Raw genomic sequence first — 22,527 nt, 5'->3', positions numbered from 1 at the left:
TACTTGGTAAATTAGAAAAATGTGGGATAGACAGCATCATCACCAGATGGATTTGTAACTGTCTGACAAACCATACTCAATGAGTAATCCTTAATGGTATATCTACCTGGGGGGAAATAAACAGTGGTATACAAGGTTATGTCTTATACCTAGTACAGTGGTACCTCGTTTCTCGACCACAATTCGTTCCAGAAGTGTGTTCGAGAACCGATTTGGTCGAGTACTGAATTAATTTATCCCATAGGAAATAATGGAAATGGATTTAATTGGTTCCCAGCCCCTGTTGACTCGCTGGGAACTAATTAAATCTATTTTCTTTATTTCCTATGGTATAAAAAATCTGAGGAGCTCTATAAGCGCTCCAAGCTGCAGGAAGGGTGAGGGTGTCTGCAATCCTGGCAGCTTCGGGGGGCTCCTTTTCTCAGTGCTTCGTCTTGTTACCTGTAGGCAGCTGCACCAACTTTCTCCTTCCCGGCGGCGGCAACGGCGGCGGCTTCCCTTCGAGTAGCAACAGCGCCGGGAACATCACGTAATGAAGGGAAGCTGCTGGGATGGCTCCGGCGGCTTCCCTTCATCACGTGACATTCGTGGCGCTGTTGCTCCTCGAAGGGAAGCTGCCGCCATTGCCGCCGCCAGGAAGGAGAAAGTTGGTGCAGCTGCCTACAGGTAACAAGACGAAGCATTGAGGAAAGGAGCCCCCCGAAGTTGCCGGGATTGCAGCCGCCCCTGGCGGTAACATTTCAGATAAATAACAAAATTTTCTGTGGCTGTTCGGTATCCGAATTTTTGTTCAGATACCGAAGGAAATTTTTGCTGAAAATTTTGTTCGGTATCTGAAATGTACGACAACCAAGGCATTCGAGAACCGAGGTACCACTGTACTTTTAAATATCTTCATAAATGTCTTAGATGAGGGAATAGAATGGTAACTCATCAAATTTGCAGATGACACTAAAGCTGGAAGGAATAGCCAACACCTCAGAAGACAAGCCCAAGATCCACAAAGATCTTGACAGACTTGAACAATAGACACTATCCAATAACATGAAATTTAATGTGGAGAAAAACAAGGTTTTACACCTAGACAGAAAAACTAAGGGAACAAATACAAATTAGGAAAAACCTGGCTCAAAAACAGCAGCTGTGAGAGAGACCTAGAAATCCTAGTGGACCATCATTTAAATATGGACCAGCAGCTTGCGGCAGTAGCCAAAAAAGCTAATACAATCTTTGGTTGTATAAACAGAACCATAGACTCAAAATCACATGAAGTATTAGTACTGCTTTATAAATCTTTAGTAAGACCACACTTGGAATACTGCATCCAATTTTGGTCACCACATTACAACAAATTCAAATTCAATGTTTTATTATTACAGTCATAGACCAAAACAAATAAAAGCACTTAGTGAATACTCAATCAAAAGCTATGATAAATAAGAGATAAAATCCATGATAAAATCCAGTCTATCAATTATGCATTGTCAATACTACTAAAATTACAATCTATAAGCTGTGAGGTCTATATTCAGTTTGATACTATTAGGGAAAGGAATAAACAAGGTTGCCACATCGTATAAATTAGCTAAGGTGTATTAAGCACTTAAAAGCTGGCGACAAATGGTATACGTACATACTGTACATACATAGATACATACATATACAGTGATCTCTCGGTTAGCGCGGGGGTTACGTTCCAAGACCTCCCGCGCTAACCGATTTCCGCGTTATACTGGATGCGGAAGTAAAAACCACCATCTGCGCATGTGCGCCATTTTTTTCATGGCCGCACATGCGCAGATGGTGGAGTTTGCGTGTGGGCGGCGGGGAAGACCAAGGGAAGATTCCTTCAGCCGCCCAACAGCTGATCTGCTCCGCAGCGCGGAAGCAGCGAGGAGCCGAAGATGGGGTAAAGGCAAAGGGGAAACCCCATCTTCGGCTCCTCGCTGCTGCCGCGCTGCGGAGCGGATCAGGTGTTGGGCGGCTGAAGGAACCTTCCCTTGGTCTTCCTGCCGCCCAGGCAAAGGGGAAACTCCAAGATCGCTTGCCGCTTGCCGCTTTGCAGCTTGGAGCCTTGCTTCGCCTCCTTCGCTGCAATAGGCAAGCGGCAAGCGATCTTGAGAAAGAGAGAGAAAGGAGGGCGACTTGCCAGTCCACGCCCCCCTGGATGAACAGCCTCGCATGGCCCCAGCGCCGGGCTCCGCTGTTGCCTCCGCCCCCATTCGGCTCTGCAGCTGAGAGGCCTTCCCGGCAGAGCCCTCCCCAACAGCTCCCGCTGCCAGCGCAAAAAAGAAAAGAAAAAGAAATCCCCAAAAGAGGCAGGCACAAAGCGGGGGCACAAGGGGAGCTGCCCGGCAGAGGTTGCTTTTTTTCTTCTCGTGGGCAAGTGGAGGGGGGGAGAGAGAAGGGAGGAAGAGAGTGTGAGAGAGGAAGAAAGAGAGAGAGAAATGATAGAAAAAAGGGGAGAAAAAAGAGAAATGAGAAAATGATTGAAGCATAGTGACAGGAAAGAAAGAGAAAGAGACAGAGAAGTGACTCTTGGTGATGACGTATGACGTCATCGGGTGGGAAAAACCGTGGTATAGCAAAAAAACCGTGGAGTATTTTTTAATTAATATTTTTTGAAAAACCGCGTTGCAGCGTTTCGCACTAATCGAGACCGTGCTAATCGAGGGATCACTGTATATACATATATTCATACATATACACATACATACATACATACATACATACATACACACATATATGCATACACACATATACGCACATATATACACACATACACACCACATTACAACAAAGATGTTGAGACTTTGGGGGGAAAAAAAGTGCAAAGAAGAGCAACTAAGATGATTAAAGGCCTGGAGACAAAAACCTATCAGGAACGGTTGCAGGAAATAGATATGGCCAATCTAGAGAAAAGAAGGACTAGATGTGACGTGATAGGAGTATTCCAGTATTTGAGGGGCTGCCACAAAGAAGAGAGGATCAACTTATTTTCCAAAGCACCAGAAGGCAAGACAAGAAATAATGGATAGGGACTACTCAAGGAGAGAAGCAACCTGGAATTGTTTATTCCTAACAATGAGGACAATGGACCAGTGGAACAGCTTGCCTTCCGAAGTTGTAATTGCTTCATCAGCAGAGTTTTTCAAGAAAAGATTGGACAGTCAACTGTCTGAATACCAGCAGATGACATGATTAGATTAGATTAGATTTATTGGATTTATATGCTGCCCCTTTCCGTAGACTCGGGGCGGCTCACAACAATGGTAAACAATACATAGTAACAAATCTAATATTTAGCAATCTAAATTACAGTTTTAAGTTAAAAAATCCAAAAGAAACCCCAATATATAAAAAACAAGCACACAGTTGAATCATACACAGAAACTAGATGGGCAAGGGGGAGATGTTTCAATTCCCCCATGCCTGACGGCAGAGGTGGGTTTTAAGGAGTTTCTGAAAGGCAAGGAGGGTGGGGGCAATCCTAATCTCTGGGGGGAGCTGGTTCCAGAGAGTCGGAGCCGCCACAGGGAAGGCTCTTCCCCTGGGTCCCGCCAGACGACATTGTTTAGTCGACGGGACCCAGAGAAGGCCCACTCTGTGGGACCTAACCGATCGCTGGGATTCGTGCGGCAGAAGGCGGACCCGGAGATATTCTGGCCCGATGCCATGAAGGGCTTTATAGACATGGCTCCCTAAATCAACACAGACTGTGGAAATGTTACACTGGACCTCAAGCATCTTGCATTGTGTGCCTCTCCATTCTTCCTCCATAGTCTGGGTTCTTGGTTTCCAAATGAGATGCAAAGGTTTCCACAGTGTCATTTGTTGTTATTCGTCCACTATGCTTCATTAAGTCGAGGGTCAACGCAGCTGTCTACCAGGAGATTTTAGAGCGCTCCGTGCTTCCATCCGCATACGAGCTTTATGGGGATGGCGACTTAAATTTTCCAGCAGGACTTGTCACCTGCGCACACTGGCCAAAGCACCAAAACCTGCTTCAATGACCATGGGATTACTGTCCTTGATTGGCCAGCAAACTCTCCTGACCTGAACTCCATAGAGAATGTATGGGGCACTGCCAAGAGAAAGATGAGAGACATGATACAGAACAATGCAGAAGAGCTGAAGGCCGCTAATGAAGCATCCTGGTATTCCATAACACCTCAGCAGTGCCACAGGCTAATACCATCCATGCCACGCCGCACGGGCCCAAACGAAGTACAGTACTGAGTACATATGCATGCTTATAATATTCTAATTTTCTGAGATGGGGGATTTGGGGTTTTCATGAGCTGCACCCCATAATCATCACAATTATGACAAATCACTGCTTGAACTATCTTGCCTTGCATGTTATGAATATCTCTCATATATTAAGTTTCACCTTTTAAGTTACATTACTGAAATAAATGAACGTTTGTATGATATTCTAATTTTTCGAGTTTCACCTGTATACCACACTAAGCCATAATTTATTTGAACCATGAGCTGTGGGGTTAGAATGCAGTATTGCAGGATTACTCTGCCAACTGCCAGCAGTTTGACCTTGACTGTCTCAAGGCTGACTTAGCTTTCCATCCATCCAAGGTCAATGTTGGAGATTGTTGGAGGCAATATACGGACTCTGTAAACTGCTTAGAGAATGGTGTAAAGCACTGTGAAGTGATATATAATTCTAACTGCTATTGCTATTATTGAATAAATCACAGTTGAGTATGCCCAAAAGGCTAAACTATAAAACCTGGTTGGACAATAACACAATAACCACAATAACAAGATTAACATATTATTAACTAAAACCACATTATACTTTAAAGCACTCTAGTCATATTGACACATGAGTTTCAGTAGTACTTTTAAAATAAGTCTAGAGCCTGTATTACTGATGCTTTTGTGATCAACTGTGTTTTATCTCAACCTGGTGTCAACTATACCATCTGGAAATTGTGAGCTTCAGGATTAACATACAGTGGTACCTCTACCTACAAAGGCCTCTACATACGAACTTTTCTACATAAAAAACGGGTGTTCAAGATATTTTTGCCTCTTCTCAAGAACCATTTTCCATTTACAAAGCCGAGCCTCTGAAACTGTAACCGGAAAAGGCAGGGAGAAGCCTCTATGGAACCTCTCTAGGAATCTCCTGGGATGAAACAGGGCCGGAAAAGGAGGGGAGGAGCCTCTGTGGGGCTTCTCTAGGAATCTCCTGGGAGGCAACGGAGCCAGAAAAAACAGGGAGAACTTCATGGGCCTATCTAGGAATCTCCTGGGAGGAAATAGGGCCGGAAAAAGCAGGGAAAGCCTCTGTGGGGCCTCTCTAGGAATCTCCTTCTTACAAACTTTTCTACTAGTCACGGAACCTAGTCACGGAACGAATTCAGTTTGTAAGTAAAGGCACCACTGTATTTGGAAGTCACCATATTAAGGAAAAGCATTCATTCAATTTCTGTGAGGTAATACTGAGAGAAAAAAATAAAACAAATATTGGGTCATTGGAAAATATTTTAAAAATTGAAAAGGGGTAAACTGTCCAGTTTGAAATTAGTGGGGAAGGGAAACCTGTGTAAAAGAAATATTACCCTTTGAAAAAGGTGGAAAAATAAAAGAATATCTCACCAGCAGCTGATTGTTCAAGAAGTCATTTCCTTATAACAGATAATTTTACATAGATAACTAAAAATAGAATGATATATTCAAAATTAGAATAATTTAAAGTAGCTCTTTTTAAAAAGCAAGTTCAAACATTTAATTTTTGCCTTGATGATTAATTAACACTAATAAATTTTGTAATTCACCCATCCTCTGGAATTCCAGTTGTATAAATTCATAAGAGTATTCGGAGAGGGGCGGCATACAAATCTAATAAATAATAATAATAATAATAATAATAATAATAATCATCATCATCATCATCATCATCATCTGCTGAACTCAGCAAAAGTCCTCTAACCCAGGGATATCCAACCTTAGGCATTTTAAGCCTGGCGGACTTCAATTCCCAGAATTCCCCAGCCAGCAAAGCTGGCTGGAGAATTCTGGAAATTAAAGTCCGCCAGGCTTAAAGTGCCCAAGGTTGGAGCCCCCTGCTCTAACCGATTCCATGACAATGGTCGGGTTTGAAACCGGGTTTCCAGGTCCCAGTCTAACATAGAATGCAGCTGCGAGAGCAGTCATGGGCTTACCCAGGTATGCCCATGTTTCACCATCACTCCGCAGTCTGCATTGGCTGCCGATCAGTTTCCGGTCACAATTCAAAGTGTTGGCTATGACCTTTAAAGCCCTTCATGGCATCGGACCAGAATATCTCCGAGACCGCCTTCTGCCGCACGAATCCCAGCGACCGATTAGGTCCCACAGAGTGGGCCTTCTCCGGGTCCCGTCAACTAAACAATGTCGGTTGGCGGGCCCCAGAGGAAGAGCCTTCTCTGTGGTGGCACCGGCTCTCTGGAACCAACTCCCCCCGGAGATCAGAACTGCTCCTACTCTTCCTGCCTTCCGTAAACTCTTCAAAACCCACCTTTGCCGTCAGGCATGGGGGAATTAAACATCTCCCCCTGGGCACATTTAATTTATACATGGTATGCTTGTGTGTGTGTCTGTTAGTACATGGTTTTTTTTAAAATCTTTAAATATTTTAATTAATTGATTATTTATGATTTGTTTTCACTTGTTGTGAGCCACCCCGAGTCTTCGGAGAGGGGCGATATACAAATCCAAATAATAAATAAATAAATAAATATTAATCACTGCATTGCATTCATTTTTGCTGGAAGACATATGCCTGCGATAGAAATGTTTAACAAAGCACTTTAAAAATTCCATATCGGAAAAAAGCATGCACTAATGTATATACTTGAGACAAATTATAGTCTGGTGTATAATTAATATAATATAAATATAGTGACTTCAAGGCTAATATAACGCTAATATCTGTATATATTATTATTAATTTAATTTTCTTTGATTTTCTTCTGTACTTACTATTGTGTTTTCTTTTTTAAAAGTGGAAAATTAATTTAAAATAATATTTAAAAAGAAAAAATTCCATATCGAAATCGGAAGAATTGATTTTTCAACAGTCTGAGGTGTAGCTACACCGGCAACCGTGGTTGCAACCGTCCGCGAAAATACATTTAAGGTTTTTTTCCCTTCAGCAGCAATCAAAGCTGCAACCTGATTGGACAGGCCGCGCGCGCTGCGTTCTCTCAAAGAACGGCGGACCGATTCGGGGTTGGGTTAGTTCGCCGACGGGAAAGGCATCCCTTCGCCGTGATTGGCTTAGAAAAAAACCTCTAAGCGTCCCGCTGCCATTGGCCGAGGCTGCCAGGCGAAGCACCTGCTCCTTGACGCCCGCCGGTTCGGATTGCGCGACGCATGCGCGCTGGGAAGCTAAGGTGATGCTCTGTGGCGAGCGTCCGTGTTCCAGCTGCTGGGGCGACGCTGACTGGAGGTAAAAGGCGGTCGTTTCTTAGGGAACGCTGGGAGGGACGTCCCGCGGACGGTTCTGTGGTTTGGGCGGACTGCAAGGCGGCGAGCGGGCGCTGTCCTCCCTGGAGCTCCTCTCCGTGCGCGGAAAGGGGTCGGCCGTCCCTCCGACTCTTTCCTCCTTCGGACGCAGCCGTTACTCTGCCGTTACTCGGTGCGACCTGCACCGGTTCTTCTCGGCCGCCGCTTCCTTCCCCGGCGTGAGCGAGAGACGTTGGACCCAGTGCGGGAGTTCGCCTCCAGGCTGCCTCTCTCTCTCTCTCTCCTAGTCCGCCCCGCGGCTCCGGAGGGATGCGGCGAGCTCGGGCTGCCTCCGCGGAGAGCCCTTCCTCCTGGGGGCAGATGCGGAGATCAACACCAATTAGCTGCCGTATCCGAGGAGGAAGGAGCCCCGGTGGCAGCGCTTTGTTCGGCTTCGGCAGAGGTCTCCGTAATTACCTGGCTTAGGCGGGAGAAGTTGGGGCTAATTGTCTTTAATCGGCTCGTTTGTTTACCATCATCGTTCAAACGTGGAAATTGCTGCGGTTCTTAAACAAAGGAGGGAAAGGAGCCTCCTAGGTTAGGAACGCACCAAAATAAACAAGAACCCCCCCCCCAAATAAACACAACACTGTTAAGAGGAAGGATCCTAATTGCTGTTTCATTGTCCAGTCGGTCCATCCATTCATTTAATTAAATTTATTAGATTTGAATGCCGCCCCTCTCCGAAGACTCGGGGTGGCTCACAACATAGCAACTGTACAATACAAATCTAATATTAAAATTTTAAAAAGTTAAAAAACATAACATAATCAATATCGTAAAATCATCAACTACGCAATCATACACACTCAACCTGCATTGAAATTAGTGGATCAGTTTCGGGTCACAATTCAAAGTGTTGGTTATGACCTATAAAGCCCTTCATGGCATCGGACCAGAATATCTCCGGGACCGCCTTCTGACACACAAATCCCAGCGACCAGTTAGATCCCACAGAGTTGGCCTTCTCCGGGTCCCGTCTCGTCTGGAGGGACCCAGGAGAAGAGCCTTCCCTCAGCGTGCTTCCTGTTATTAGCATTAAATTATCTCACAGAGAGTTGTCAAGTTTTCGAAGCATGGAACTCATTACCAGACTCCACCGTGTCATCCCCAAACCACCAACAATTTACCCTTAGATTATCTATGGTTGACCTATCCAGATTCCTAAAAGGTCAGTAAGGGGCGAGTACAAGTGCACTAGAGTGCCTTCCATCCCCTGTCCTATTACTCTCCTATATCTCCTATACCTTTCTTCTATTATTTATTTTATTTATTGGATTTGTATGCCACCCCTCTCTGTACACTCGGGACAGCTAACAACAGTAATAAAGAACAGCATGTAAATCCAATACTAAAACAACTAAAAAACTCTTATTGTAAAACCAAACATACATACAAACATACCATGCATAAATTGTAAAGGCCTAGGGGGAAAGAATATCTCAGTTCCCCCATGCCTGACGGCAGAGGTGGGTTTTAAGGAGCTTACGAAAGGCAAGGAGGGTGGGGGCAATTCTAATCCCTGGGGAGAGTTGGTTCCAGAGGGCCGGGGCCGCCACAGAGAAGGCTCTTCCCCTGGGCCCCGCCAAATGACATTGTTTAGTTGATGGGACCCAGAGAAGGCCCACTTGCTGGGATTCATGCAGCAGAAGGCGGTCCCTGAGATAATCTATTCCTATATCTCTTCTTCTATTCTTTCATTGATATGTTCTACTACTATATCTTCTTTTCTATTCTTTCTTAGATATATTTTACTATGAGTATCTCCTCTATAACCTTCATTTTGTATTTTACTATGTTTATATATATATATATATACCCAGTAAAACCCTCATTGTGTAGACAAAATAAATAGATAGACAGACAGACAGAGAATCCCTTTCTGTGCCTGTAGAAGGATTTGGGACTCCATGGTTGCTTGCATTTGGCTGCTGAAGTTCTGGCAAACACTGTGCTGGAAGTCTTTTTCCTGTTTCTGAAGAGCTCTCTGCAAGAGGAGGAAGAGAGAGTTTTTGGGCTCTGGGCAGGTTTGGATTTCAGCTGCTAAGATGCATTAAAAAGAGAGCTGAGGTGGCTTAGCAGGTAGAGTGCAGTACTGCAGGCCACTAAAGCTGACTGTAGATCTGCAGGTCACTGGTTCAAATCTCGTCACTGGCTCAAAGTTTACTCAGCCTTCCAGCCTTCCGAGGTGGGTAAAATGAGGACCCGGATTGTGGGGGCAATATGCTGGCTCTGTTAAAAGTGCTATGGCTAACATGTTGTAAGGCACACTGAATCTAAGGAGAAGGGCGGCATAAAAAAAATGAATGAATGAATGAATGAATGAATGAATGAATGAATAAATAAATAAATAAAGGCATGGAGGTAGGTATCCCTTTTCTCCCGCTTCTGTGGAGCTCCCTGCAGGGGTGGAGAGAGGGATTTTGGGCTCCATCCTACCAGTTTCCCCACTGGCTTTATGGGGAGGCCAGCAGGGAACAATGTAAGTGGCAAGCACATGATCAAAGGGTGCTTGACAACCATTTGTAAGTCCAAACAGGCTTTCAAGTACCCAGATAGTGATCACATGCCCATAGGGGGCACCTGATATTTTATGATAGGTGGTAGTGGATTTATAGGTAATAAACTCTATTCTGAAACTTTCATAATTTTAACCAGTCATTATGTGATGGATCCTTAAGTGAGGACTACCTGTATTCAGGGGTGGGCTACTGCCCGGATGGGGTGAACACAGCGGGGTAACAAAAATGGAGCTCCCAATTTGTATTGAAAGATGTTGAAAGAAAATGCAGGTCGTCCTACATAAGCGACGTGTGGTAGTAAAATTTTTGATAGCCCCTCACTGCCTGTATTGTACTGTTTTCAGAATTGCAAAATAGTATTAAGATTGCAAATAGAACTATAAAAATATGGAACTTATGGAGATGCGTAATCGTCCAATCCAAGTATTTCTGCTTAACTCTCTTTGGGCCAAAGCTGGTGTAGAAATTTGCAGGTTGCAGAGCCAAATTCAGGAAAAGAATGGAGTTGATAAACTTAAGAAAGCATGTTTGATTAAAGTATTAATTAGATTCCTTGTTATGGTTATAGTAATTTTTAAATGGCTTGGCTCCATGAAAAATTGAAGGCATTAGGAGCATCTAGATACTCTAAAATTTGTACTATAGACTACTTCAACTATAATGATGTACTTTTGGACAATTTTTACAATGGATGAGAGAATAATGTTTACCCCTTGGATTACCTTGATTGTCAAAATAGAACCAGTAATAAGTAATTTTTAAAATCAATATATATTCTGCTATTTCTCAATAAGTCTGAACTATCTACTTTTTGAGTATTATTAAGAAAATTATTTGTTCTAGTTAATTGTCTATCTACTGCTGAACTACCATAATGCTGGAGGTAGTTTAGAGATTGTCTTTTTCTACTGAATTACATTTCTTGCTAATTTTTTGTACTTTTGCTTGAATGTGCCTAATTAATATATTTATTTTGCATGGCTATTCTTTAAGGTACTATAAGTCTTGCTTCTTTATTATTAGTTTGTTAAATGTTGCAAAAAAAAAGGGAAGTCCTTTAGTTTTTTGTGTGTAGATAGATCAGGTTTTTTACCCTTTACATACATGTTGTGGTTAGCTCTGGCCCAGCTCCTGCCCCAAGGAATGTGCAGGATGATGTGGGGGAGACATCCACATGCTGCAGGCCTGTTTTGCTCCCGATGGAATCTGCCGATGAAGCCTCCTCTGATCAAGGAAGCATGAGTGACAGGGAAGAGGGGAGTTTAGCAGACAGCCCCAGGAGGAGATCAATCATCTGTATCATCCTTGGATTCTGAACAAGAATTAATGATACATCTACGCATGCGTAGAGTGATGCATATGGGACAACAACTGAAGGATTATTACAAGAGAAAATGAGGTCACCTGTGTTTGGGTGGGGCTCCAGTAATTAGGGCTGCTGCTATAAATAGCAGTGTGTGGGTTTGGCCGTTGTGAAAGGGTATCTGATCGCAGTTCTTCAGGAATCGTGTGTTGCTGTTTTCTGGACTTTGTTGATTTTTCACGCCTTTGAAACCAAAGCAGAGCAACGTGTGTGTGTGTGTGTGTGTCACTTCAGTGGAAGAAGAAGGGGTGTGAAGTTTCTTCACAGCTGCTAGCTAAGTACTTAATGACTGCTTAAGGGAAATTGTACAGACTACCTGGTTGTTTTGGGACAAGTGCTCTTTGCAATACAAAAAGAGTGCTTAGTTTATTTTGAATTTTGTGATGAAGAACATTGTTTTGAATTTTCAAACGTGTGTGTGTCTGAAATTTGTACCCTTGAATTTTCGGGAGGCACATACGGTATGTTTTATTTCCTCTCGACCCATCCTATTATTAATATTGTTTCCAGTTTTTTATCTCATTTACCTGGAAATAATAGTACTGTAGGATTTATTTCTGAATATATTGAAGGGTAAAATTTGTTCTAATGTTTTTTTTTTTTTAATCTTTTTGGTTTTGCAGAGCTAGCTTGTGTGCATTTCGGATATTTTTGCTTCTACAATTAAAATGAGAATGGATTGACCAGACTGCTCTTGAAATCTGATGTGATTCCCTTAAGAGCTGCCTTGCTTAGCAACATAAATTCTGATCCCAATTGTGCGCTATATACTACCTGTATAACCAAGGAAGCGTATTCTGTTTTCTTTTTGCTTTTCTAAATTATCCAACTTGCTTTAGCAATAATATATCATGTCCTCTGGACTTATCTAAAGTCATATTAAATATCTGTCATTGTTTACTTACTTATTTATTTATTTTGTCAATCTCATATTAGATAATACTTATAAATAGATACATAATTTGAATACATGAAATGAAAATGAATAAAAGGAAATATTATTTATTTATCTATTTATCTTATCTATCTATCTATCTATCTATCTATCTATCTATCTATCTATCTATCTATCTATCTATCTATCTATCTATTAGATTTGTAGGCCGCCCCTCTCCGTAGACTCGGGGTGGCTCACAACAGCAATAGAACAATTCATAACAAATCTAATAATTTAAAAACATTTTAAAAATCCCATTATTAAGCAGACATACATACAAACAAACAAACATACCATACATAAATTGTATAGGCCCGGGGGAGATATCTCAATTCCCCCATGCCTGGCGGCAAAGGTGGGTTTTAAGGAGTTTACGGAAGGCAAAGAGGGTGGGGGCAGTTCTAATCTCCGGGGGGAGCTGGTTCCAGAGATTCGGTGCCGCCACAGAGAGAAGGCTGTTCCCCTGGGACCCGCCAAACGACATTGTTTAGTCGACGGGACCCGGAGAAGGCCAACTCTGTGGGACCTAATCGGTCGCTGGGATTCATGCGGCAGAAGGCGGTCCCGGAGATATTCTGGTCCAATGCCATGAAGGGCTTTATAGGTCATAACCAACACTTTGACAGTGATTAGGACAGTGATGGTAGGCACGCTGGTGCGCTTATGCACACACCTTACAGACCTCTTAGGAATGGGTGAAGTCAGTAGTAGACAGTTTAACGTTAAAATTTGAGGGGTTTGGGGATGAAACCATCAAGTTGGATAATGCATTCCAGGCATTGACCACTCTATTGCTGAAGTTGTATTTTCTGCAATCAATTTGGAGCGGTTCACTTTAAGTTTGTACAGTGGTGCCTCTACTTAAGAACTTAATTTGTTCCGTGACCAGGTTCTTAAGTAGAAACGTTCTTAAGAAGAAGCAATTTTTCCTATAGGAATCAATGTAAAAGTAAATAATACGTGCAAACCTATCAGCAAGAAATAAAAGCTTGGAATTTGGGTAGGAGGAGGAGGAGGAAGAAGAAGAGGAGCAGAGTCGCTGCCGAAGGAAGAAGGTGAGGTGAGGGGAATCAAAAAAATCCAAAACTTTAATGCTTAAAAAAAAAAGTAAAAGAGGGACTCTGAGGCTGCGAGGAGGAGCATGGGGCCTCCAATACACCCGGCATGAGGCTGCCTCCCATACACTGCCTCCCATGCACTGGCTGCTGCTGCTGCTACCTGCTGCCTCTTCCTTCCCATGCTGAAGGGCTCCCCTCTCCTCTCACTCACTTGCTTTGTAGCCAGCGCCTTTCCTTCGCGGTGGTGACTTGTCGGCTGCCCAGAGTGAAGGGAGTGTTTCTTTTCTCTGGGCGCTGGCAGAGGGTATTCCCTGTCCAAGCGCTCAGAGAAAGGAAAATGCTTCGTTCACTCTGGACTGCCAAAACTTCCTTAAGCGCCACCGAAAAGCTCCTCTGGCAGCCTAGAAAGCCTGAGATGGCCGGAATTAAAGGGAGAATGGCAGGAAACTGGCTGGGCTTTTGTGCCGCTCTCAAATTTCCTGGGAAATTTTTCCAGGCTTGGGTTCTTAAGTAGAAAATGGTTCTTAAGAGGCAAAAAAAATCTTGAACACCCGGTTCTTATCTAGAAAAGTTCATAAGTAGAGGCGTTCTTAAGTAGAGGTACCACTGCATACATAACAACCTCTTTAACGATTCTACGGTGAATTGCCTTAATGTTATATTTTCATTTATATGTTATTAAGTTGAACTGTATTTCCTTTACAGTTTTTATCTATTTCTGTTTTAGTAAATATATATGTATCCTTACATAAATTGTCATAAGTCCTTACAAAATTGATCTCCAATTTTCAACTAGGCTGGGGTCTTCTACTGTGACCTTGGTTGGGTAGGGAGTTGGTCCTGAAATATTTTTGAAAGATTATGTTTAGTGGTTCAGATATAGCAATGGAAAGTTTTTTAAGAAAGTATGCACGTGGTCCATCAGAACCGATAAAGATGATTTTTGGTTGTGTAGTGCCTTTTCAATGTTATCTTCTGTAAAATCTATTTGTCTTAGGTCGTTGTAATTATTTGTGGTGCGACTAGGGAATGTTGGGCAAGAGCCATTGCTGTTTGCAAAAACTGAGCCGAGGAATGTGTAAAAGCGGTTGGCTTTAACTGTAATGCATACATACATAGGTAGACTAATCTTACTAAGTACTGTATCTCATTGTCAGGGTAGCAGTGAATTAGATTCACATGGAAATATTATGTGATCAGTTGCAGGCACTCTAGCATGTCACATACAGTGGTACCTCTACTTAAGAACTTAATTCGTTCCGTGACCAGGTTCTTAAGTAGAAAAGTTTTAGAAGCAATTATTCCCATTGGAATCAATGTAAAAGCAAATAATGCGTGCAAACCCATTAGGAAAGAAATAAAAGCTCGGAATTTGGGTGGGAGGTGGAGGAGGAAGAAGCGGAGGAGGACAGTCGCTGCCCAGAGTGAAGGGAGAATTTCTTTTCTCTGGGCGCTGGCAGAGGTTTATTCCTTCTCCAAGCGCCCAGAGAAAGGAAAATGCTTTGTTCGCTCTGGACTGCCAAAGCCTCCTTAAGCACCACCGAAAGGCTTCTCTGGCAGCCCAGAAAAGCCTGAGATGGCCAGGATTAAAGGGGGAATGGCAAGAAACTGGCTGGGTCTTTTTGTGGCTCTCAAATTTCCTGGGAATTTTTTCTGGGCTTGGGTTCTTAACTACAAAATGGTTCTTAAGAAGAGGCAAACAACCTTGAACACACAGTTCTTATCTAGAAGTAGAGGCGCTCTTAAGTAGAGGTACCACTGTATTCAGATGACATTTAAAGTTTGATACAATTAAAATTATGTTGAGAATAAGAATGCTGGCAGGTTTTGTATTACACTTAGGAATGAATATATTTTTAAGAGCCATGGTACAATGGTTAGAATGCACTACAGCAGGTTTATTTTGCTGACTGCTGATGTCTGGTGACCAGCTTAAGGTTGACTCAGTCGTCCATCCTTCAGAGTTTGGTAAAAGAAGGAACGAGATTATTGGGGGAAAATGTGCTGACTCTCTAAAGAAAACCACTTAGAAAGGGCTGTAAAGTACTGTGAAGCAGTATATAAGTGCTATTGCTATTTAAGAATATTTTTTTTCTAATTGGAAAATAAACAAATTGGGGTTGGGGTTATGGAACACTTCTTTTCTTATGCCTATGTTCACATTGCAATGTCAGCATCCGGGTTAATTAAGTAAATTTATTGTCTGGGAAGATAAAAGCAAAAGTTTCCAGCTGTAGCTTTGTTTGATTTATCTTAATTTTTAAACATCTGATTATTTAAAAAATAATAACAATAAATTTGTCATAAATCCATTTTACAGGTGGTCATAATGCAACATCAGTGGGATTTGTTATGTCTGAGTCTCTTATTATTAAGTTCAGTAAATGCAGAATATGAAGATCCAGAAGTTGAAGTAGAAAATTTTGACCAAGTTTCAGAAGACACTAACACTGAGACAAGCAGATCCTCTATGGAGGTAACATTTTCATGTATAAATTAAAATTTAAAATTGACTGTAAACTTCACTGTTCCATTTATTATTGCTTTTAGAAATAATAAAGTATTAAGAATGTGTATATTCGGACCCAACACATTACTTCTTTTAAAATTCATTTTGGTGCCATAGAATGTCATAAACTATGCCATATATTAGTGGATTTTAGATTAGATTAGATTAGATTAGATTTATTGGATTTATATGCCGCACCTCTCCGTAGACTCGGAGCGGCTCACAACAATGGCAAAAACAGTACATAGTGACAAATCTAATATTTACCAATCTAATTACATTTTTAGGTTAAAATATTCATAAAAGCAACCCCAATATATATAAAAAACAAGCACACAATCAATCATACACCAAAACAACATGGGCAAGAGGGAGATGTTTCAATTCCCCCATGCCTGATGGCAGAGGTGGGTTTTAAGGAGTTTACGAAAGGCAAGGAGGGTGGGGGCAATCCTAATCTCTGGGGGGAGCTGGTTCCAGAGGGTCGGAGCCACCACAGAGAAGGCTCTTCCCCTGGGTCCCGCCAGACGACATTGTTTAGTCGACGGGACCTGGAGAAGGCCAACTCTGTGGGACCGAACCGGTCGCTGGGATTTGTGCGGCAGAAGGTGGTCCCGGAGATATTCTGGTCCGGTGCCATGAAGGGCTTTATAGGTCATAACCAACACTTTGAATTGTGACCGGAAACTGATCAGCAACCAATGCAGACTGCGGCGTGTTGGAGTAATATGGGCATACTTAGAGAAGCCCATGATTGCTCTCGCAGCTGCATTCTGCATGATCTGGAGTTTATTTATTTATTTATTTATTTTTATTTATTTATTGATTTATTTTATTTTATTTATTCTTTTGTTTTTATATGCATTCTTTTATTACAGGTCTATAATGTTGTCCTGTTTTTAATGCAGCGGACCTGTTACCAATGATCCTTTATCCTCACACAGTCCTGAGACATAAAATCATGCTGTGCATAAATTAATAAATCAATTTATGAATCTAAATCAGATGTGTATCTTATTGTCATGTAGAGAAGTCATATTCATCATTTAAAAAAAACCCTAAGCATGATTTATTAACAATTGGTTAATATAAGAGGCTGCTTATATTTGCTCAGTTCATTCCACACTTGGAAAGCATCTGTCAATATATACCGTATTCCTAGATTTTGGTAATGTTATCTTACCATTCCTGCTACAAAACCATAAAAGGTATCAATTAGTATTTGTATTTTTCAGAAGAATCTAAAATCTCACTGAAGTGGCAAAAAGGAGGTACAGCAAATGTATTTGGTACCTATTGAATATTATTTTCTTCCAAAATAATTCATGTTGCATCTTGATACATTGCTATTTCACATCTGCTGCTTTTGCCTTGTGTAATTTATTATGGAAGTTCTTACATAATAAATGTGTTAGCTTCTAAAATATCAAAGAACTAATTTGCTCCATAAATTTAGGATTCTTTAGTAATTAAACTTTTGATTTGCTCTAGAATATAAAGGTCAATTATAAATAACTTAGAAATGTAAAACTTAGATTGTAATTGTTTGAGTCCACAGTAGTAAATGTTACCAACTGTGCATAAATGAAAAACCAAACTCTATTGCTGTTGAATGCCTTACATGTATTGCTCTCTGATGGGGGGGAAAAAGCCAGAGAAAAACATGCTTTATATTTCGCTGATAGCATAAACTTCATTTTCATGGAAGGAAGTTCTTGATGGATCATGTACAGACATTTGATTTTCTTTTAGCCCTTTTAATGTACAGTGTTCCCTCGATTTTCGCGGGTTCGAACTTCGCGAAAAGTCTATACCACGGTTTTTCAAAAATATTAATTAAAAAATACTTTGTGGTTTCCCGCCCCTATGCCACGGTTTTTCCTGCCTGATGGTGTCATATATCATCACCAAACTTTCGTCCACCTTTAATAAATATTTTTTTAAAATAAATTTTAATAAAGAAACATGGTGAGTAATAATCTAAATGGTTGCTAAGGGAATGGGAAATTGCAATTTAGGGGTTTAAAGTGTTAAGGGAAGGCTTGTGTTACTGTTCATAGCCAAAAATAGTGTATTTACTTCTGCATCTCTACTTCGCGGAAATTCAACTTTCGCGGGCGGTCTCGGAATGCATCCCCCGCGAAAATCGAGGGAACACTGTATTCATTTGTAGGTGCTGATTCTGATTCTTGTTATGATTTTTCTAACTTTTTGGTAGGTTGTATACAAAACACCAGAGCCTATAGGAGAAGTGTACTTTACTGAAACCTTTGATGATGCAATGTTGTCCGGGTAAGTGTTCTCAACAAAAGCCCTACAATTATGAATATTTGCAGTTTAGATGGATAATTTACAACTTGCTGCTTATAAATAGTTACATCTTGCTCACATATTTGAAGTGAATTTTTCTTTAGTAAATGTTCTGGTTTCTGGTAGAAATTTAGCAATTACAAATAACTCTTATTAAATGCATCATTTCATGAATAAAGAAACTCCATTCATTTCTCTGCTCTCCTGTAATTCAAACACATTCCATAAAAGCACTCGGTCCGTTATCTCTCTTAGCTGCATTTCTCACATTCCTTTTCCTGCTCCACTTAACAAGATTTATTTTCCTAACAGCATAACTTTGAAAAACAGCAGAACTGACTGATAACAACACAAAAATACTTTTGCTTACTTTAGCACGGCAAAAAACACATCCATTTTCCTTTAGGCAACGTTGAAACTCCACCCTTCTTCTCCACTAACCCCCTGACGTGCCAAATACATCACTACAATATTTAACCCATTCCTCTTCTTAATATCTTCTTCCAGACCTCTGTTCTCTACGTTTTTGGGCCCTTCTGAATTTAGGGTTAGCCCAGCGAGCGTCTGATTCTCCCTCGCTAGATCCTGAACTCATAGCCCCATCCTGTGGCTGGCCTCCCACCTGTTCTACTACCTGTAACCCTGGGTCCTCCACTAATTCATAAATACTATCTGAATCCGAGTCCTCAATATCTTCATCATCCTCCCACTGATCAGGAGTATGTACAACAGTAAATAAACTTACCATGAAGATAAATCAAATGCTTCTTAAGCCTATTCCCCAGTCTACTTGACTACAGCACAATTCAGTCTTGGCACTTTAAAATCTTTTTTTCCTTTGGCATCGTTACATTGTCCTCATTGCCATCAAGTTTCATTAGTTGTGTTAATATAAAAATATTAAAAAATGAAAATTAAATTACATTTTAAAAATGTCATTTTTTAACATTGCCCAAGGATAGCCTGCAGACCTGTAAAAAAAGTAATCAAAGATAATAATAAAATGGGAAAGATAGATTTATTTGTTAAAAATTTCAAAAATTAAGAAAAACCTATATGCAAAGATAGGTATAAGAAAGGGATAGGAGAAAAATATATAAAGGGTTGTAGAGAATATATGAAAAAACAATAGATTCATATAAAATTCCCAAATTAATGATATATATGAAGGCTTGATCGTTGAATTAGTGTCAGACATTCTCGAAAATAAGGTTAAATAGGGTCCTAGAAAATATTGCTAATCACAAAGCTGAACGAATTGATGAAGTTACCACTAAACTGTTTATAAACCTATAAAATAATACAATTAAAGCACTACATTTATTACAGAAATATGTATGACAACACAGCAGTGGGCAAGGGTGCAGAAATTATCAGTTTATCAGATACCAAATTCAAAATAAGCTAGATTCAGATGATGCAAAGCACCTGAAATCATATGACTAATATCTGGTGATAATGGAAATTACAAGTATATTTAAAGAGCACGGCACACCAAGACAACTAGACACAAGAACAGTTTTTCCATGAATGCTATCACTCTATTAAACAAATAATTCCTTCAACACTCTCAGACTATTTACTAAGTCTGCACTACTATTACTACTAGTTTTTTCTCATCATTTCTATCACCCACTTCCTCCCACTTATGACTGTATGACTCAGGGGTAGGGAACGTTGGCTCTTCTATGACTTGTGGACTTCAACTCCCAGAATTCCTGAGCCAATCATGCTAGCTCAGGAATTCTGGGAGTTGAAGTCCACAAGTCACAGAAGAGCCAACGTTCCCTACCCCTGCATGTAACTTGTTGCTTGTATCCTAAGATTTTAATTAATATTGATTGTTTCTTCATTGCTTATTTGACCCCTCTGACAACCATTAAGTATGATTCTTGACAAATCTATATTTTCATTTATGCACACTGAGAGCATATGCACCAAGACAAATTCCTTGCGTGTCCAATCACACTTGGCCAATAAAATAATTCTATTCTATTCTATTCTGCTTTATTGGTTATATGCAAAGTCTTTGGTTTCAGACTGTATCAGGAGCATAATTCAAACATGTAGATTTACTATTTATATCAACAGTCATGAAAAAGTGCCATTTAGGAAAATACATTAGACAAGTTCTTGTGTTTTAAAAAGGTCAGAAAGCTGTAGAAATATTTTTGTATTTCTGTCCTCTAAGGAAAGAAACATTTGAATCCAAAAATAAGAAAAACTCCTATTTATAGGAGCTATACTATTCTCAGAATCTATAAGACAATTTATTATACACTAATAAATAATATAGCATCCATTTCAGTAAAAACAGGCAAAGAAATTTAAAATTGAGCTTTTTGAATGAGACCAGAAGTTTCCCTTTTAAAAATCACCTGTAAATCTAGAAGAATATGACAGTTTTATTCTAATGCTATGCCAGGACCTGCATCTCTGAATGATCTATGATTTCATAATGTTGATTATTCTATCTGAAAATTAGTAATTTGGGGACATTTAAAAATGTCATGTTTTACAGTATAAGATACTCAATACTGAACAAATTGAAATTGGGAAAAATGTAAAGAAATAAGTCATTGACTAGTTCTTAAGGTTTCTATTTTTATATACCTGTATAATTGCAGTTTGAATAGAAGCAGTTTAGGAATAGAAGGAATTAAAAACCACCTGGTCTTTTGCCAATCCAAAAGTGGAAAGCCGTGACCTATATCTCCCTCTACTGTAGCTAGTTGGAATGGTTGCTTGTGAATAATTTCTAATATTTATTATTTTATTATTTTATCATGAATGTACAGTGATTCCTTGTCTTACAAACTTAATTGGTTCCGGGACGAGGTTCTTAAGGTGAAAAGTTTGTAAGACGAAACAATGTTTTCCATAGGAATCAATGGAAAAGCAATTAATGCGTGCAAGCCCAAAATTCAACCCTTTTGCCAGCCGAAGCGCCCGTTTTTGCGCTGCTGGGATTTCCCTGAGGCTCCCCTCCATGGGAAACCCCACCTCTGGACTTCTGTGTTTTTGCGATGCTGCAGGGGAATCCCAGCATCGCAAAAACAAGTGCTTTGCTGGCAATGGAAGTCCGGAGGCGGGGCATCCCAGTGGCGGCAGTGGGTTTGTAAGGTGAAAATAGTTTGTAAGAAGAGGCAAAAAAATCTTAAACCCCGGGTTTGTATCTTGAAAAGTTTGTATGATGAGGCGTTTGTAAGATGAGGTATCACTGTATATTCATTGTTATAAGCCTTGAAATAAATAATTTTAATCATTACTGAAAACTAGCTATTGAGTGATCAGAGTACAATTTCAGTTTAATATAGTTTTCATTTGTTAAGGGTTATCTTTTGTATTAAGGAGAAATATTTACTCCCACTGGCCCCAATGTTGTAATCTGAATTGATGTAAATTTTTCTAACTTCTCAGTATTAGATTATTTCAAATTTATCCATATATAGATGAGATGAAACTTTAAATGAGTGACAAGTGACATTCTGAATCTCCAGGAATTTGTATAATCTGGTTGTGTTGTGTGTGTTTTTTTAAATAGGTGGGTTTTATCTCAGACCAAAAAGGAAGATACAGATGAAAATATTGCAAAGTATGATGGTAAGACATGAACTAATTATTATTAATCAATTGTTGCTTTGTGTAAGTTTATTTGAATATTTTGTTTCAATGTCTAGTACTTCTCGGAAGGATATTTGATTTAATCGTGGCTATCCTTCCCATTAGGGAAAGAGGGAGCTTTGTCCATTTTTTAAAATCTTTATCTACTTCTTCAGAAAGTTTATCATAGTTATCTTTCTTGATTGTTGCACAGCTCGCAGTAATCCATAAGCCTGTGTTGTGATTCAGCCTGAGGCTCCTCAGGGACCGGCTGGATCTCTGCCGGATCCATGCCCAGAGGAGGAGGACAGTGAACAGGAGGGGGAGGACCAGGCACATGGGGGAGAGGAACGTCAGGAAGAGGAGGAGGGAGAGAAGGCTGAGACCCCCAGGGGGGGGCTCTCCCCAGCTAGTAGCCTGGAGTCATTGGATGAAGACGCACAGGCTATAATAGACATGAGGCAGAGACGAGCAGCTCAAAGACGGGGCCAATTAGAAAGGTATTTCCATCCCTGAATTGGCAACAGCTGGGTTTGGGTGTGGTTCTCCTCAGCAGGGTTGAAAAGGCAGGCCCGCCCTTACAGTCTTGTGGAGAGTTATCAATTGGGAGTCCTGTGACCTTGCTTCGATTCTCGGCGTCTCTGATCTTGGCTTGTGGCCTAGAAGTCTGGAAGACTTGGGGGAGGCATGGGTTTTATTATCTCCAGCGT

General features: G+C 40.7%; 1 protein-coding gene across 2 annotated transcripts in view; it reads left to right on the top strand.

Annotated features, from left to right (window-relative positions):
• Positions 1–7,325: 7,325 nt before the first annotated feature.
• CLGN (calmegin) overlaps positions 7,326–22,527 on the top strand; it is a 41,038-nt gene continuing 25,836 nt past the window's right edge. Inside the window, exons 1-4 of one of the 2 annotated variants that reach the window (XM_070756640.1) lie at positions 7,326–7,459; positions 15,716–15,871; positions 18,123–18,196; positions 21,759–21,817. In XM_070756640.1, the coding sequence (XP_070612741.1) occupies positions 15,725–15,871; positions 18,123–18,196; positions 21,759–21,817 (280 nt within the window). In that variant the 5' untranslated portion in view covers positions 7,326–7,459; positions 15,716–15,724. Of the gene's footprint in view, positions 7,460–7,881; positions 7,919–15,715; positions 15,872–18,122; positions 18,197–21,758; positions 21,818–22,527 lie in introns of those variants that run through there. The other variant, XM_070756641.1, reaches the window with a different exon arrangement.

Source organism: Erythrolamprus reginae, chromosome 7 (assembly GCF_031021105.1).
Source record: "Erythrolamprus reginae isolate rEryReg1 chromosome 7, rEryReg1.hap1, whole genome shotgun sequence".
Taxonomy (NCBI): Eukaryota; Metazoa; Chordata; class Lepidosauria; order Squamata; family Dipsadidae; genus Erythrolamprus; species Erythrolamprus reginae.
Note: the sequence above shows the minus strand (reverse complement) of the source record. Positions and strands in the feature narration are given on the sequence as shown.